This window comes from Aspergillus tubingensis (assembly GCF_013340325.1).
Source record: "Aspergillus tubingensis WU-2223L DNA, scaffold_15, whole genome shotgun sequence".
Classification (NCBI taxonomy): domain Eukaryota; kingdom Fungi; phylum Ascomycota; class Eurotiomycetes; order Eurotiales; family Aspergillaceae; genus Aspergillus; species Aspergillus tubingensis.
This window is the reverse complement of record NW_023336289.1, coordinates 560,824-577,600: the sequence shown is the minus strand read 5'-3', so window position 1 is coordinate 577,600 and position 16,777 is coordinate 560,824. Positions and strand designations below refer to the sequence as shown.

At 48.4% G+C, this 16,777-nt stretch overlaps 5 protein-coding genes across 5 annotated transcripts; 3 read left to right on the top strand and 2 right to left on the bottom strand.

The window, feature by feature from the left end:
- Positions 1-84: 84 nt before the first annotated feature.
- Positions 85-2,996, bottom strand: AtWU_11023 (Zn(II)2Cys6 transcription factor; the record flags this gene model as incomplete). Its single annotated transcript, XM_035506125.1, has 13 exons — positions 85-306; positions 360-696; positions 777-891; positions 1,039-1,276; positions 1,359-1,556; positions 1,657-1,671; positions 1,724-1,989; positions 2,094-2,312; positions 2,372-2,387; positions 2,440-2,594; positions 2,661-2,730; positions 2,804-2,841; positions 2,906-2,996. The coding sequence occupies 13 exons, from the start codon at positions 2,994-2,996 to the stop codon at positions 85-87; spliced, it is 1,980 nt and encodes a 659-aa protein (XP_035362018.1).
- Positions 2,997-4,584: 1,588 nt separating this feature from the next.
- On the bottom strand, positions 4,585-9,165 carry AtWU_11022 (ATP-binding cassette transporter; the record flags this gene model as incomplete). Its single annotated transcript, XM_035506124.1, has 10 exons — positions 4,585-4,862; positions 4,936-5,125; positions 5,196-5,575; positions 5,638-6,208; positions 6,274-6,628; positions 6,698-7,293; positions 7,353-7,843; positions 7,896-7,992; positions 8,084-8,535; positions 8,616-9,165. The coding sequence occupies 10 exons, from the start codon at positions 9,163-9,165 to the stop codon at positions 4,585-4,587; spliced, it is 3,960 nt and encodes a 1,319-aa protein (XP_035362017.1).
- AtWU_11021 (bifunctional P-450:NADPH-P450 reductase) lies at positions 9,164-10,811 on the top strand (the record flags this gene model as incomplete). The annotated part of the gene is made up of 3 exons (XM_035506123.1): positions 9,164-9,199; positions 10,124-10,561; positions 10,629-10,811. The coding sequence occupies 3 exons, from the start codon at positions 9,164-9,166 to the stop codon at positions 10,809-10,811; spliced, it is 657 nt and encodes a 218-aa protein (XP_035362016.1).
- Positions 10,812-11,538: 727 nt separating this feature from the next.
- On the top strand, positions 11,539-14,987 carry AtWU_11020 (bifunctional cytochrome P450/NADPH--P450 reductase; the record flags this gene model as incomplete). Its single annotated transcript, XM_035506122.1, has 5 exons — positions 11,539-11,572; positions 11,657-11,737; positions 11,812-12,091; positions 12,169-14,113; positions 14,175-14,987. The coding sequence occupies 5 exons, from the start codon at positions 11,539-11,541 to the stop codon at positions 14,985-14,987; spliced, it is 3,153 nt and encodes a 1,050-aa protein (XP_035362015.1).
- Positions 14,988-15,829: 842 nt separating this feature from the next.
- AtWU_11019 (GNAT family N-acetyltransferase) lies at positions 15,830-16,624 on the top strand (the record flags this gene model as incomplete). The annotated part of the gene is made up of 2 exons (XM_035506121.1): positions 15,830-16,175; positions 16,239-16,624. 2 exons carry the CDS (start codon positions 15,830-15,832, stop codon positions 16,622-16,624), a joined length of 732 nt encoding a protein of 243 aa, XP_035362014.1.
- Positions 16,625-16,777: the final 153 nt, after the last annotated feature.

Genomic DNA, 16,777 nt, shown 5'->3' with positions numbered 1-16,777 from the left:
AGAGTTGGTGGGAGGAGGGCGAACAACAGTGGTGACCAACATGGGACAAGTTCCGTTCCCTCGACGTTTCTCGATACTTCGTATTCAGAGATCATGTCCGAATTCCGGAACTACAAAACCAAACAAGCTTTGTATATTGAAGGATGCCGCCATCATGTTCTCGGGCATGCTGCCATGCACCGTGGTGTCTGCCGTCACAGGGTAGTGAAGATAGTCACTTGGATCCCAAAACTCCATAATGTCATCTTGCAAGCAGACATCATTGATACTGGTGGGGTTGTTTGTTTGAGCCAACTGCTCAGAATCCTAGCTAAGATTAAAAAAGAAACTAAAATAAAATTCCGATACTCAAGACTTACCTGGAAAGCTAATGTAGATTCAACGTTAGAGGAGCCTATTTCGCACGGTCCTGCACCTCTTTCCTCATCTTCCCTTTCCTGCACCTCTGCCTCTTCTTGTTGCTGGTGCTGTGGTTGGTTTCTGCCATAATCCCTGATATACTGTCTTGCGATGTGAGCGAATTCGGTCAGAAGCGACGCGGGCACAAAACCCCCAGACTTGTACTCCAGTAGACTAAAATGCCCAGCTGCGACATCCAACAGTGAGAGATTGTTGGGGGTTTCTGGATGCATCGGGTTGTGGATGACAAAGTCAAATAGAATGAATAATGCCCCAAGTGGTAGGGTGGCCAGAATGCTGTCTCAAAAGTTAGCCTTTCGCACAGCGACCACGTTGATATCACTTGACTCAGCCTGAAAAGAGGTGTTCTTGCTTACAAAAGCGGCGTATAGGCAGCTATGTCGATATTCTTGCTTTCCTCCACAACGGCTCTTGCTGTATCCATCAGCAGTCGCCTGGTCTTCTCCTGCGATGGAGACTGATCTTGTCGACCTATATAAACCTTAAGTCTTGCCAGGGCGATGATCAAACCATAGTACGAGAACTTGGTTTGGAGTACAACCGTCTTAAAACTCGGCTGAATGAAGGAAGATGAAGAACAGGGGGCCACGTGCGGCTTATGAGACTGAGACAGCCTACCAGGACGATAGTGCTCTGGTAGTGCGGATCGCCATCGCTCCAACCGAGCTTCAATATTCTGGATCGCCGCATAATACGACTCTGGAGGTTGGATTGCAGCACTCACTGAAAAGAGGGAAGTATATGCAAGTGAGAGAATTCGCCCGAAGCTGATGGCCGATAAGAACCAGTTATGCCCTTCAAAGACGGATTCTGGGACATCGGGGACAGGACAGCCGATGTCATGATCGGGAATCATCTAGTATGAGATCAGTCGATGCTCCCACCGCCTGTCCCTAAATGAAGCCAAGAGTTTTATATCATAACTTTTGGTCACGTACCGAGCCTTTGTGGTTCTGAAAGCACATTCCCTTCTCCATGTAGTAGATTACCCAGAAGGTCCTATGACAGGTGTCTTTGTACCGCTGGTCCCCGTTGCTCAATGCTCGATGGTATCCAAGGCTTTGAGCCATTCGGACAGCTTCCATCAGCAAGACTTCGTCGATCTGAAGACAGCAAGTAGTCATGGCGAAGATTGACTAGATAGATTAAATCAATAAATTAGTTACTCCCAGACCTTTTATATTATTTGTCCTCTTTCGGCGCGGGGTATTTCTCATCTCAGTGACATCGCCTTACCATGGCAACCAAAGCCTATTTCAATCTTATCAGTTAAGTCCACTCTATTGCCACACTATTGACGTACTTGAAGACTCATTAAGGCCTCCCTGGGAATCAATATATCCGACACGAGACCCAAAGAAACTTGGAAAAGCTTCCACGCCCTGCCATTACCTGGGTCAAAGGCCCCGCCTTCATGGTACTGGCATCCTAGAGCCAATATTGTGTGATACAGGGCCGAGAAAGCACAGCTAGATGCCAGAGTTTCAGACAGATTGGGCCCGAACACCTTATCCTCGAACTTTTGACGATCGAGGAAAGGGTAAATCGGATGCAGTTGATGGAAGTAAGCTGTGCAGTTGAGACATCAGTTTGTTAATGAAGGAAGAGAAGGCTAAACTGGGGTATACGTGGAAGGACACCAAAGAAGACCAAATGAGAAAGGGAAAACACACTATTGACGTAGAGCCTGACATTTTCCAGCGAAACGTCCTCTGTATCAGACGGCTTTCCAAAAGTGATGTGTGAAATCGAGGACGGGCCCTCGGCAAGAAGTCGCGATCGAATGACGGATTCGATGTTCTCAACCAGCTCCCTGAGTCGGTCATTGCCCAACCGGTGCGACAGAGAGTTTATTCGGTGCTCCGTGAAGAAGGCAAGGCTGGAACTAGTCACTTGAAGAAAGAGATTCAGAGAGGCCGTGAATGAAATATAGAATACAGCGGCAGCATACCATCATGATCGGACGCCTGGGAATAATAGTCAGTTCAAACTCTATAGAGATGGTACTCCGTAACTGACCCTTAGCAAAGCAAAGTTATCCCTCAGAATGCTACTGCGACCTTTATTTTCCAATATCTGGTCCAGAAACAGAGATGAAAGAGTCGGCTGAATGCAGGCTTCTTCGGCCCAGGAGTTGACGAGCGGTATGTGGTGTCGACTGGTTGTATGATACCCTTAATCTTTTAGCGCCCAGATTATGCATGTGCAAGAGACGAGAAATAGTACTGGCGAATACATACTGCTGGTCTGCGGTGCTTTTGATCTCAGCTTACGTTTGGTCTGGGTGAAATGACAGGTCTCGTTGCGTTTCTAGATCGATAACCCCTATTAGGACCATCGGACCAATAAAGATATCCACTTAAATAATCAATGAACATCTTACAATACAGTGGATGCATCTCGAGCGTTGCTGGGGATCCACTAGAATCGAAATTATTACATTCCGCTTGTTCCCCAGAGCAAGAGGGTTCGGAGGAAAACGTACTAATGCAGCGAACTTTCCGGTTCCTGCACTGGTCACAGGCTTTGCAGGTCTTCGCCTCAGTCAATCGGCCCTTCTTCTGATCGGTCGCCATTTCGGGCGATGAAGATTCCCGCAAACTGGAAGTCGCTCGGCCCTGGGTAAATTGCTCGGACATCATGCTATCGTATCTGGCATCATGATCTCGGGGTGACAAGGAGAGAAGAGGAAGGAATTCGGTACTTGCTTTCCTTAAAATAAAGTCTCGGTCTTCGGTGAGACACACTGCGCCACAACACTAGGGTTCCTGCGGAAGCTTCACTCCACCTGCCCAATGCTAATTTGATCGCCCGTGCCGTTTGCAATTCCATCTACCACCAGAACCACGGAAATCAACTCGCACATAGTTGGTCTCCCTCTGCCTTCAAGCTGAACGAGCCTGCTTTTACATTAAAAAAAAATAACAAGAATATTTATCTTCAGCTGGAATAAAAGGATGATCGGTCTCACTCGAAAATTGCTACCACTCGTCAGTTAATGAGATGTGCAGAAGCGCGCAATATTAGGATCAGCTGTTATAACCCCGTGTTAAATTCAACTCTGCACAAGCTCGACGAGGAATGTCGCAAATGCATCTAGAGTAGAACGCATAAGAACCCATACTCATACATCTAAAATTAAGTTTTGGCTGTCGCCTTGACTTTCAAGTACTCAAGGCACTGTAGGCTTGATGAGGGTAGCTAGCATACAAACACTCGTCTGCACCACCTTTCAGATAGGATAGCTGCGTGGCTCTATTCGGCTTCAATTCTCTCCTTCTGTCCACCACCACGACTTCCTTTGCTAGTCCTATCAGATCCTTCTTCATTCCAGTTTGATAGATATGTATGTTCAGGTAACTCATTTCACGGATATTAAGTAGTGGTGCAGGGGTTCCAATACCAGCTGGTAGTGGCTTGTTGGAACACATAGTCAGGAAGGAAGGTGGTTACTATGCCTAGGAGTATCAATTGCATGCTTTCTTGATTGGCTGAGTTATTAATATACATATGTTTCGATTACTGCTTACATTTGAAACAAATTAATGGCCAGTCTTTCCTAAGTTCCACCGTTGAAATGCACTTCTCAGCACAGTATGCCCAAGCACGGATGCCAATAGGGTTCTGTGTATGTTCTCCATGACAGTGATGTCAACCCTTGCTCCTTCTTGGCACGCGAACTAGCTTATATACAGCTAAAGCCGCCACGGCATTAAACACAACATAGACCAGAACAAGGGCGAAATTCCTCCAGCGATCTTCGAACCGAATATTGACTGTAGAGAGATAATCATTCGTGCTGCTCAACGGACAATACTGACAATGCTCGGTGTTATGTGGGTCGACCAAGTATCCGCCGGACAACGAGATATAAGATGCCATGTACGAGCCACATGACTGACCTTTTGGCGGGAGAAACCTAACATATTCATTGGGTGCACATTCGATCTCCGCGTTCGCTACACCGGTCGAAAGAAGACCTGAAGCGAGCCAGGTAAACGGAGAGACATAGTACATGAATATCCAGAAGCCGGGTAACGAGGACTTTTTGACGAGAATACTGTTTTCGTGGTAGTGGTGAGTTGGGTGATGTTATCACAAGGAGCAAATAATGCTCATATAGTGTCTAGAACAGGGGCAGGAGGCAAGAAATATTAAATCCACTTACCCACAGAACGTCATGCAGAGCATGTAGCATATATTCCCAACACTGCTAGCAGAATCGGCACTGTCCATCCCAGCGATAAGGGTATGCGTAAAGGTACTAGTGAACATCATGAAGGCCCAGATGAACAGGAACATTAGGCAGCCGCGCGGGGCGACTTCGTGGGTGGAGGTAGCGTTCTGATACAGTCCGATAGGATAGTACCAGCAAAAGTAGGCCACCACTGCCATCAACGTGTTCCAGAAAATCTCAATCGCGAGGTTGCTCAGCATCAAGACTGTGTCATAAGTTAGCCCAGTCGGTATGTGTGAGCCTATCCTGTTTGTATTGAATCACACTACGTGCCCTACCTTTCCAGTCATACATTTTGGAGGGCCTCTCACGCGCCTCATAAACATCTCGCTGATCGATGAACTGAGGCATAATCTGCTCGCTGAGTTGCCCGAACATGCTCAATAACATCATCACTGCGTACATCTGGTTCTGGAGCCCCTGGATGGTGTTCGGCGCATTGTAAAAGCTGAAGCCGATGAATAAACTCTGGAGATTTTCAGCCAAATTGCACAGGAAGATGGTGTATAAGACAGCTTTGCTTAGTGCAAGTACTTACCGATCCCACGGTGAGGCAGACTTTGGAATATATATACGACGGACTTCGCCAGTATTGGCCTGCGATACGTTTCTGAACGAGCCACCACTGCTGCAGAAAAGACGAAGCATAAGCCCTATTGCTTGGCTGTCTCAACGTCTGCATATGAGGTGTTACGCTCATGGTAGTCCTAGATTCTCGGAGTTTTTGCAATTTCGCTCGAACAGACTGGTGCTCAGGCGAGTCTCGCCAGACCTTCGGCCAATCGACAGTGGTATCTGATCCCGGTGCGGCCCCAATCACTTCCAACATCCATTCAGCTGGATTGGCGCCTGGAGGACACTGTGTTCCTCCGTTGGTCTCCAAGTATCGGATGAGGGTAGCCGAATTCTGCCCAATTTCTGCCACGAATAATGATTTTCACCGTTAGCACATGCTTGTCTGTAGGCGCGGAGGGACGAACCTCCAAAGTACACAGTTTTGCCGCCTTTTGCTAGAAGCAGCAGATTGTCAAACTGCTGGAACAAGATAGCTGACGGCTGGTGAATGGTGCACAGGATAGCCTGGCCACTATGTGCAAGTCGTTTCAGGAGCTGGCAAATAGTCCACGATGTCTGTGAGTCCAGTCCAGAGGTCGGTTCATCCAAGAAAAGAAGCAATTCAGGCTTTGCAGCCAATTCAATACCAATGGTAAGACGTCTGCGCTGTTCGATGTTCAGCCCTTCACCGGGGATACCAACAATGGCATCCGCATACTCTTCCATCTCAAGGAGCCTGATCACTTCCTCCACATGGGCGAGCTTCTCCTCCCGTGGCACGTCAGAAGGCTGCCGGAGGAGTGCACTAAATTCAAGTGACTCTCGCACACTGCATGTTGAGAGATGTACATCTTGCTGCTGCACATAGCCTGTTTTGCGCTGGAAGGAAGTATCACTTTGCGCACCGTTTACGAGCATGTCGCCCGTAACGACCCCAGTAGTAACCCGTTTGGCAAGGACGTTAAGTAGGGTCGTTTTTCCGGCACCAGAAACACCCTAGGATTGATCTTGTGTTAGGGTTTTCCAGGCACTGGTATTATTAGTGAGATAAATTTACATACCATCAAGGCAGTCAAAGTTCCAGGTTGAACCCATCCGTCGACATGGTCCAGGATCCGCCGAACCTCTTTTTTATTCTTGATATCATAGCATACGTCTTGCCAGTGGAAAATGTGGCTTTTAGCAGGCAGAGTCTCCGTGCTTTGGATGCCGTCTAACTGCACCATCTTGATCCCGGGTGGCCGGAGCGCTTCTTCGTCACCACCCGCCATGCGCCACGTAGACTTCTTCTTGACAAGATGGCTACGGCGAAAGATGAGTACTTCACCCCTACTCTTAGCCATACTGAGCACCTCAGTCGCCACCAGGTATGCGGCTGTGAAGATGAACCAAAATGCAATCAAAACCCCCACGTTCCTGTAAGACGTCAGCCACATTCTCCTATTTAAGCGATCTAGCTTCCGGGTGATAATTGGAGCAGCTTACCTCCACTTGTTGGATTGGTTGTAATCGAATTTGTCATTAATATATAAGTCTCCCTGAATTGTAGTTGAGCCGATCGTGTTTCCAACCTCTGCACAAGCTTGGTTGTTGACACCGGCAGCATGGTAGTCTGGCCCTGAGGGGACAACGGTTGAGCAGGAGAATTCACGGTTGTGGAATTCATTAACCATCAAAGATTCGAAGGCGTAACTGAGCGGATTAACATAAGCCATCCACCGTGACCATCCGGGCATATACATGGTTGGCATTGTGAAGCCAGTGTACATGATCAGACCTAAAACTAGTAAAGCAGCGGGCACCATTGCCTGCGACATGGTACGCGAGACTGATGCAATCGTCCGAAATAAGCCGGATGTCACCATCGTGCTGAGAAAAGCAACGAAGAGGAAAAAGAACACAGCCCCGGCATCTCGTCGCAAGTTGGCCATAAGATATAATGTTAGATTGAAGACCAACGTGTTGAGCACTTTATACGGAATGTCAGTGAGCATGCTGGCCACAGCCTCTGCAGATGGGTGGTAGAGAGCAAATTGCTTGTGTTTCTCCACCACCGGCCGTTGCTCGTACAGCGTCAAAATCTGAGCATGGTTAGTGTCGGGCGTTCATGGAGTAGGCCAATCTTTCAACAAATATTCACCTCTAAGACGCTAGCAAATGCACTCAGAAGCAGTGCAAAGAAAATCAATCCTCCTCTGCCATAAAAGCTATTCGTGTCGTCTTTCATATTGAAGAAGACGCTTCCCAAGACCAGAGCCATGACGGTATTCCCCCCAAGCTGGATATACGTCAAGGAGGGATCGGCAAGCAGACGCTTCCAGCCACGCCAAAGGCATAATGTTGTCTGTTGCATATACGACAATGTATATGGAGATTTAATTCTCTGGCTGCTCGCCTGTTGGGCCTTACGGGAGGCCACGAACTCATCCCTACTATCGCCCCCGAGACTGAATTTCTTCTCGTATACCTCAACACGACTCATCAGCTGCTGGCGCTGCTGACTTTCCTTCCATATTCTCTCAAAGTCCGTTGCTGTGACAGGTACTTTGTATGCGAACCCTGGTCGCACACGGCGTTCCTTGGGACTGGTCATTGAGGTGAGAAAATCCGGTGTGGTCTGTTGTTCGGGGCCTACACATTCTTCCCGTTAGAAACAACAAATAGGACCGCCGTGGGACCTTACACTCAAAACCCAACTCTTCAAAATACGCGCGTGCTTCAGATGTCGGTCCGAAATATATCTGCCGCCCTTCATATAGGAGCATGACATTGTTGAAAAGCTTGCGCGCGGTAATATGGTGAGTCACAAAGGTTTCCAAAGATGGAGAGAGAAGAAAGGAAGAAGAGAATTCTGGGGAGGGGAATGCGTACATCATATGCCTCCTGGGGCGCTTGGTATAGAGAGACCAGGACAGATGACTGTAGAAGTTCCGTGGCCGTACGAAGTGTTCGGCAGAATTCGACAGCATTAGCACTGTCCAAACCACGGGTGCTGTTGTCCCAGCATTGTAACGCAGCATCACTGAGTGCTGCTTCGGCAATGCTCACGCGTTTTCGTTCTCCTCCGCTTACTCCCCGGATGAAGTCATTCCCAACGACAGTGTTTGCTGTATGCGAGATACCGAATATGGCCATGATCACATCCCGCAGAAGCATGGAATATTCTTGTACCTTCAGCCCGGGTGGCAATTCTCGCGGTGCTCTGGCATGAGCTGCAAAGGAAAGCGTGTCTCCCACTGACAACATTGGAAAATGCACATCATTCTCACCGACATAGATAGCCTCACCGCGGAAGTAGCTATGCATTTCTTTGTTGGAAACGCCTGAGGCATAGCAGTGAGTAACTAGGTCAGAATAATCCGAAACTTTTAGCATGAATGAACCGGAACGCTACCACACATACCTCGATAATTCATCCTGACCTTGTCGCCCAAAAATAACCCTTTCATATGGCCAGAAATTGTTTTGAGTAATGTTGAACAGCCGGAGCCCGGAGGTCCAAGGACCAAAAGCATCTCGCCGGTGTTGACTAGCCCATCCAAGTCATGAAGAATATCAATCCGGTGTTTACGTCTTGGTGTTATCAGCGATAGGATGCTGTTTCCCACGCTCTTCTGATAGTCTGTGTAGTTACCGAAGCCATACACGTTGAGGTTGCGGAAAGATACTCCGGACCTCCGGCGTCGTGCTGATTCCAGATTGCTATTCTCATATTCGACGAGAGCTTCTATCCAAGCGCGTGTGTCGAAGTTGGAGCACCGAGGGTCAAGTTTCGAGTCACGGGGGGGATAGAAAATGTTGCTGTATGTCTCGTCTACTCCCATGGTCACAGTACTCTCTGAGAAACGGCTTGCCAGTCTGCGAATTGTTTGGTCAGAATTGCTGTATACTGTTTGTTGTTGCCTTTCTTCGTCTCCATCGGGCGTGCAGGTCAAGGGAAACCTGGATTCCATGGTGCCGACCCGTTGGGATGAGCCCTTGGTTATGGTAAGATACTGTCGAAAAGATCTCGGTGTATATGCGAAGCAACTTTTGAAACTTAGATTGCTTGCTTTAATTTCTGTTCTCTTTATATTCTGTTCACAATATATCTTCACATTTGTCAGTTAGCAGTAAATTTGATTAGAATTACTACCTCGATGTCTCTGCTGATTACTGTTGCCTGGACTGTATTCCTCTCCGTCTCATCTGGTAGGATAGGGCTTTCGGTCTTCGGGACTGGAGCCAGATAGATCTCGGTGCTCGGGGGAACTCGAAAATATCACACTCTGCTGGTACATCCAAGCCACTCCGAACATATCGTTGAGCGAAGTCTAATCTAGGTCGTCATTGTTTCAAAGTATGACGCGGCAAAGGCAGATCTTCTGTGCACCGGAGCAAATAATGAATGCATGCCTCCCTGAAAAGCTGTCGAGACATAGTGTTCTCTGCTGTTGTTCTTGTAGTATCTTTTCCTTCGCCTTCGTCCTCTATGAACTGCAATTATGATGTCCGCCGATTTAGGACAATACCCAGAATCTTTATCCCTGAATTACAGTCTAGAGAAGCGGAAACTCCGAATTCTGATATTTTGGTTCCTGGTATTCATGGACTCAGTCGCCCTTCCCATCGGGCTCTACTATCTTCTCACCCGATGCACGACTTTATCCACATCGACCAGTATGATGATCTCCAGGCTTTGCGACTTCAGCATCTAAATAACTGTTCTGTCTGGCAGTTTTTAATATCTTAACCCTGACCCTGTTCGGTACTTTTGTCACGGAAACATTACAGAGATCGTGGAGTCTGTGGCGAAAGGAATCCAAGGTTCGCGTTCGCAACGCAGGCCGCTACTATGTGAATAATACCTCAACCTATCGCTCCACTCCGCACCCTGTCTAGTTGCGAGTAAATCTAACTGAGTCCTCCTAGTTCGACTTCACCCACTGGAATATCCTCGTCTCCTGGGTCATTATCATTGCCGAACTCGTTCTGGGAACCATCCCCGATCCCCCCTGGATACGCATGCTGGCTATGCCTGTGCCTTCGCTCTTCTTTATCTTTTCTATCGAGATGTTAATCTTCGAGTTTATGCACGTTTTGAAGATGTCTGTCCCATTCCGCATCTCCTCTATCGCGAAAGGCGACCCAATGCGGCCCGCTCTCTATCCACTCCTCGAAGACATCATCGCGGTCGATGGAAATGGAGGAACAGAATTCCGGGACCGTTTAGATCAACGTTACAATGCGAGTCCTCCATTCCGTAACATGCTACATCGATTGACGATACTGTGGATGGTTCCTCAAATGCTGGTGGCCGGGGGAACGTTAGCTGGGATCGTGATTGCTGACCATGAGCTGGCTTACACGGTACGTAATCTTACCTCCGAAGTTGATTGTGAGACATGAGGCTGAGGTTATGTGAGTGATACTGCAGCTTGGCTGGTCAGTCCCTGCTATTTGGGCAGGGATCTGGGCTATGGTAATGGTGATCTGTATCAGGGTAGAATTACGGCGTGAGCGGCATTATTGGGACGGGGTGCGACTGACCCAACAGCTGCAGATGGATAGGCCGTACACCTCAGAAGTTTCGGCTCAATTTGAGGGAGAACGCACCTAAGTGCACTCTAGACAATACTGCTTGGGCTGCGACGGTAGGACGACACGGGTGGTAGACTGTCTCATGTTCAAAAGGTCGAGAATTTTCATTCTCACGATGATGAATATGCATAGAAGTGTTCCTAGGTAGAGGTGGAGTCAAAAAGGGGGCACATGAGGAGAAGGAGGCTATGAGGTCAAAGGTGTTAGGCGTTCCGGTTTCATACCGCCAATTTTCTACGTATCTTTTTATTACCTTTCCTTTAGATCAACCACACCTATGCAGTTTAACTGGAAGTAGTGCCAGGTATCAGTTTCCCAACTTGAACCCGATGTATGGTCATAGAGACCCTATGCGTTGCTGCATTGCGAGTGATATGCGGAGAGCAAATTCTATATTAAGTTAACACCGCAGCAAATGGATTATTAGGTCAGGGCGTACTTGGTGCCCTGTGGCAAACGACTTGACTACAATATAGTCATGATCACTAATATCTTGATGATCCCAAGGAAGTCAGTTTCACAGCACCACCGAACACCGAACACCGAACACCGAGAAGTACCATCTACTACACTTCGGTGTCCGCGGACGGGAGACTACAAGCCAACCCAATATTCATGGCATATCATACTTAGGGCGAGGAGGTCTATATTACCCTGAAGCAGCCAAAGAAGAGAATGATACTTCATCTTTGCATTCATCACGTTGATACATTGCATCCGAACAGATAAATCTGTAACAGGAAGCCATGAAAGACGCCGAGCGCATTCCCGGACCTAAACGTAAGCACGAAAAACTTGTTATCAGCTCAAACATGCAAGGCCGTTTTATATACTCATTCTCTTACTGACCGTTCATTTCTTCAGCCCTGCCAGTTGTGGGAAACCTGTTGGACATCGACCCTGAGCATGGTCTGCAATCCATTATTGCATTCGCGGATAAATACGGTATCTCAATTTCCAATCGTCTATGTGCTGCATACATTGATAGGGAAGCTCTCTAATCTGGCGGTTTCTTCTAGGACCCCTCTTTCAGATCACTATCAACGGTGAAAAGCAGATCTTCGCGACTAGCCAGGCCCTGGTAGATGAGCTCTGCGACGAATCGCGCTTCCACAAGGCCGTAGTGACTGGCCTCGAGGTCTTACGATTGCTGGCCCACGATGGCCTCTTCACAGCCTACCATGGAGAGCGCGGCTGGGGGATCGCTCATCGGATTCTGGTGCCTGCCTTTGGCCCCCTACGTATCCGGAACATGCTCGACGATATGAGCGACGTAGCGCAACAACTGTGTTTGAAGTGGTAGGTATCTCTGGATTCAAAGTTCAAGTAACTAGATTATAAACTAACGAATGTGCTCGATTTCATGGTCGATGCAGGGCTCGCCAAGGAGGTTCAACCAGTATCAATATCACCGAAGACTTCACACGCCTCACTTTAGACACTATTGCCCTCTGCACGATGGGTTTCCGGCTGAACAGCTTCTACAACAACGAGACCATGCACCCATTTGTTCAATCCATGCTGTACGTCCTGAAGGAAGCCGATGTCCAGGCTAATCTTCCCGGGATTGCAAATTCAATTCGTGTCTCGGCACAGCGGCGCATGCATAAGAACATCGAGGCGATGAGGACCATGGCTCGCGGCATCATCCAGGAGCGCAGAAAGAACAAGAATCCCGTTGATGACATCCTGAACACTCTCTTGAACGGGAGGGACCCAGTCACTGGTGAAGGCATGAGTGATGACTCAATCATTGACAATGTCATCACATTTTTGATTGCTGGCCACGAAACAACTTCCGGTCTGCTCTCGTTCACGTTCTACTTTTTGATCCAACACCCCCACATCTTGAAGAAGGCCCAAGAAGAAGTCGACGAGACTGTCGGCCTGGCCCAGATCTCTGCGCAGCACCTCGCAGAGCTTCCGTATATTGATGCCATATTAAAAGAGAGTTTGCGCTTGATGCCTACTGCCCCTGGCTTCGCCGTCACTCCAAAGAAGACGGAGGTTCTGGGCGGGAAATGGATGATCAATGCCGGTCAACCCGTCAATGTCCTACTGCCTGCCTGTCTACGAGATCAGAGTGTCTTCGGACCCGACGCAGACGAGTTCCACCCTGAACGTATGTTGGCAGAGAATTTCTCTAAGCTGCCTCCCAACTCGTGGAAACCGTTTGGTAATGGTGAACGAGGCTGCATTGGCAGGGCTTTTGCTTGGCAAGAAGCCCAACTCGTGGTTGCCATGATTCTACAAACGTTTGATTTGGTGCCAGACGACCCGTCCTACCAGCTGCGCATCAAAGAGACTCTCACCATTAAGCCAGATGGATTTCGGATCCGTGCCCTACTGCGCCGCGGTCAGACTGCCACTGGGCTATCTCGACGTAGCATGTTAGTGGCGAGGGATGGGAGCTCAGGGGAATCGTCAAATCATCTCGCTGAGGCCCGCGGAGACCACGCACCAGCAAGAGGGCAGCCGGTTTCCTTCTTCTACGGCTCTAACAGCGGAACATGCAAAGCCCTCGCCCACCAGTTAGCATCGAATATGATGTCCCGCGGATATACTACCCAGAAGCTGGCTCCGCTAGATAATGCCGTCGGCAACCTACCGAGAGATCAGCCAGTCATCATTCTAACAACCACGTACGATGGGCAGCCCACAGATGATGCGAAGAAGTTTGTGGCCTGGCTCGAAACTGGCAATGTTCCGTCTCTTCAGGGCATATCCTACGCTGTATTCGGCTGCGGCCATCATGACTGGACTCAAACTTTCTATCGCATCCCCATCTTGATTGATGACCTGATGCACAAGGCCGGCGCCACACGCCTTGCGCCACGAGGTGCAGCTAATGCGGCTGTCAGTGATCTCTTCTCGGATCTGGAAGCATGGGAAGAAACAAGTCTGCTGCCCGCTCTTAGAGAGAACTTCCTCCCATCCAACAGCACCGACTTCGATCCGCTCAACCCCCACCAGATACAGCTTAGTCTCAGTAAGCCCAGGAGGGTGGACCTGCACAAGGGTCTTATAGAGGCAAAAGTGACTGCTGTCCGGGTCTTAACTAGCCCCGACACCCCGGAGAAGCGACATCTTGAATTTTGCTTCCAGGGCGACACCAGCTTGCGACCAGGTGATCATCTTAATATTCTCCCAGTTAATCCGCCCAGCACCGTCTCGCGAGTCCTGGCGCAGTTCAACCTCGCACCGGATTACAACATCACAGTCAATTCATTCAACACACTTGGTCTCCCCCAAGCCACACCTGTGTCGGCATCCGAGCTATTTAGCTCGTACGTAGAGCTATGCCAACCAGCGACACGGAATGTATGTCCATACAAGCACGTCCCTCCAACTCGAAACACTTGGCTAATTGTGAAAATCCCAGAACCTCAAAGCACTCATCGCAGCCACACAATCAGATCCAGACAAACAAGAATTGAACCGCCTGTACGATTCATACGAATTCATAGTTCGGGACAAACGCGTCTCAGTGTTGGATCTCCTTGAGCAGTTCCCCTCTATCTCCCTTCCTATCGCCGCTTTTATCTCCATGCTCCCAGCTCTCCGCGTCCGGACATATTCCTTATCAATGGCTCCCTCGTTCAAACCATCCCACAGCTCGCTCACCTTCTCCGTGATCAACGAGCCAGCATGGCGCGGCAGTGGACAGCATCTGGGCGTCGCATCGAACTACCTGGCATCGCTCACATCAGGGTCCATTTTCTACTTCTCTCCCCGACCAGCCAAGGAGTCTTTCCATCTTCCGAAGGACCCTTCCAACACACCTATCATCATGATCTGCGCGGGTAGCGGTCTAGCCCCTTTCCTTAGCTTTATACAAGACCGCATGGTCTTGAAACAGCAGTACAAACCACTCGCGAAGGCATTTCTGTTCTTTGGCTGCCGTGGGCGCTCCTTGGATGACCTTTACCATGAAGAACTATCTGAGTTTGAAGCTGCGGGTGTGGTTGAGATTCGGAGAGCATATAGTAAAACTCCAGATTTCGACATAGCTAAAGGATGTCGATATGTGCAACATCGACTGGTGACAGAAGGTCAAGCGATCCTGTCTCTTTGGTCACAGAATGCTACAATCTATGTCTGCGGCTCGACGAACATGGCCAAGGGGGTCGAGGCCGTGTTACAGAATATGTTGGGCCCTTTGCCAAAGGAGCGATATGTTACGGAGATCTTTTAATTGCACATGTGTTCGGGTTGTGATGAATCCAAATGGCAAATGTAAGTAATCTTTCATATAACAATAGTCCGAGTGCTTTTCCAAGATTGATATCAGAAATTGAATTTCTTCCATTGCGACGATAACACTGGCACAATTTATTCTCATCGCACTTATCCACCGTTACCTAGAGTACAATTAGCCACTTCTTTTCCTAGGACCCCCTTAGAGTGGGATTTCAATTTGTCTATCCCCGCTAGAGAAATCCTCATACCATCCACTGATCTGAAATATCGCACGAAACACTAATTATATCCCACCATACAATGAATAGCAAATTGCATGATTAGCCCTCACATTGCGTTCGCAGCTGTTATATACGGTAGAGGCCTTATCAAACTTATACAGATATACCACGATGAGCATCCCTCATTACTCATGATCGCTCTGGGTCGGTGATTCTGTAACAGTCATGAAAGACCTAGTAAAAGAAGGAATCTATCAACTTGAACGGGAAGGTACTTAGTGTCTACGATGCATACAGCTTCAATACTAGTAGTACTCTCGAGTACAACAACACCATCTCTTATCATTACACTTCTAAAAATGGATTATTCTGAAACAATCACCACAATAAACGGATGAATGGCGAGCCGTCCTCGGGGTTCGGACAACAACTTCAGTTCATGCTTTGCTTCACAGCTCGGCACTCGGGGCTTGGCTTCACAGCTGCCTATAGTATTAAACACACCAAGTTCAACCGCAGACTTTACATGATGGAAAAAGAAGATATAACCTCCGATTTACATCATCTCTATTAAATTATAGAAATAGCATATCCAACCCACCACTCCAACCAAACCATGACCCCCCCTCTCACCCTACATCGCGTGACCACCCTACAAGACCTAGAACCACTATACCACATCGGAGCAGACGCTTTCCGCGATGATCCAGGCATAAACTGGTTCTATCCTGGTGGTCGCGAACATCCCGAAGATTTCATCGTGGCATGGAAATATCTTCTACTGCAGGAGTTCTTCGACAAGGGGAAGTATATCCTTGCTGCCTCGATCCCGGATCCAGATCAAGATGATACTAGTATTCGCGTTGAGAGACGGCCGGGGAAAGTAGTAGGGTTTGCTGTTTGGGAACGGAGGGGGGTATCTGAGGCTGCGAAGAGTTGGCAGGGGGGTGGGGTTTTAAAAGGTGTGTATCATTGCTTTGGAGTTTAATATATTATGCTCTAGAACTAATAGCTCCATGTCCCAGGTCTCAAAAGACTTTTGCTCAATCTGCAGATCCTTTACACATTCTATTTCGATACACCACGCCGATCATTATCCTGGCCCAGACTGAGGCATTTCGGACATGAGCTCGAGGCAGCTAAGGCTAGTCAACCGAGCGAGTCGTGGTATCTCAGCAATCTGGCCGTTAGCTCAACGGCTCAAGGGCAAGGGGTGGGAAAGAAACTGCTGCAATGGGGAATTGATCGATCCGAGGAAGAGGGTATCCCGGCTACTTTGGTGTCCACTGATGCTGGGCTTCATTTGTATACGAGTAGGGGGTTTAGGAATTCGGGCTGGTTATTCTTTGATGATGGGCGGCAGAAGCAGACGGTTATGAGGAGGAATGTTAAGTATGTGGGGTTGGATTAGATGTGGATTATGATCCTTTCATCGGATCTTATATTGATTCTATATATATTTATTATTAGATTATATCTGATAGTGACAGTGAGTCGTATACTAGCAGTTATGTAGGTACAAAGTTTGTCCCTGGAAGAGATGTGAGGAGGTCTTTTGGGAGGG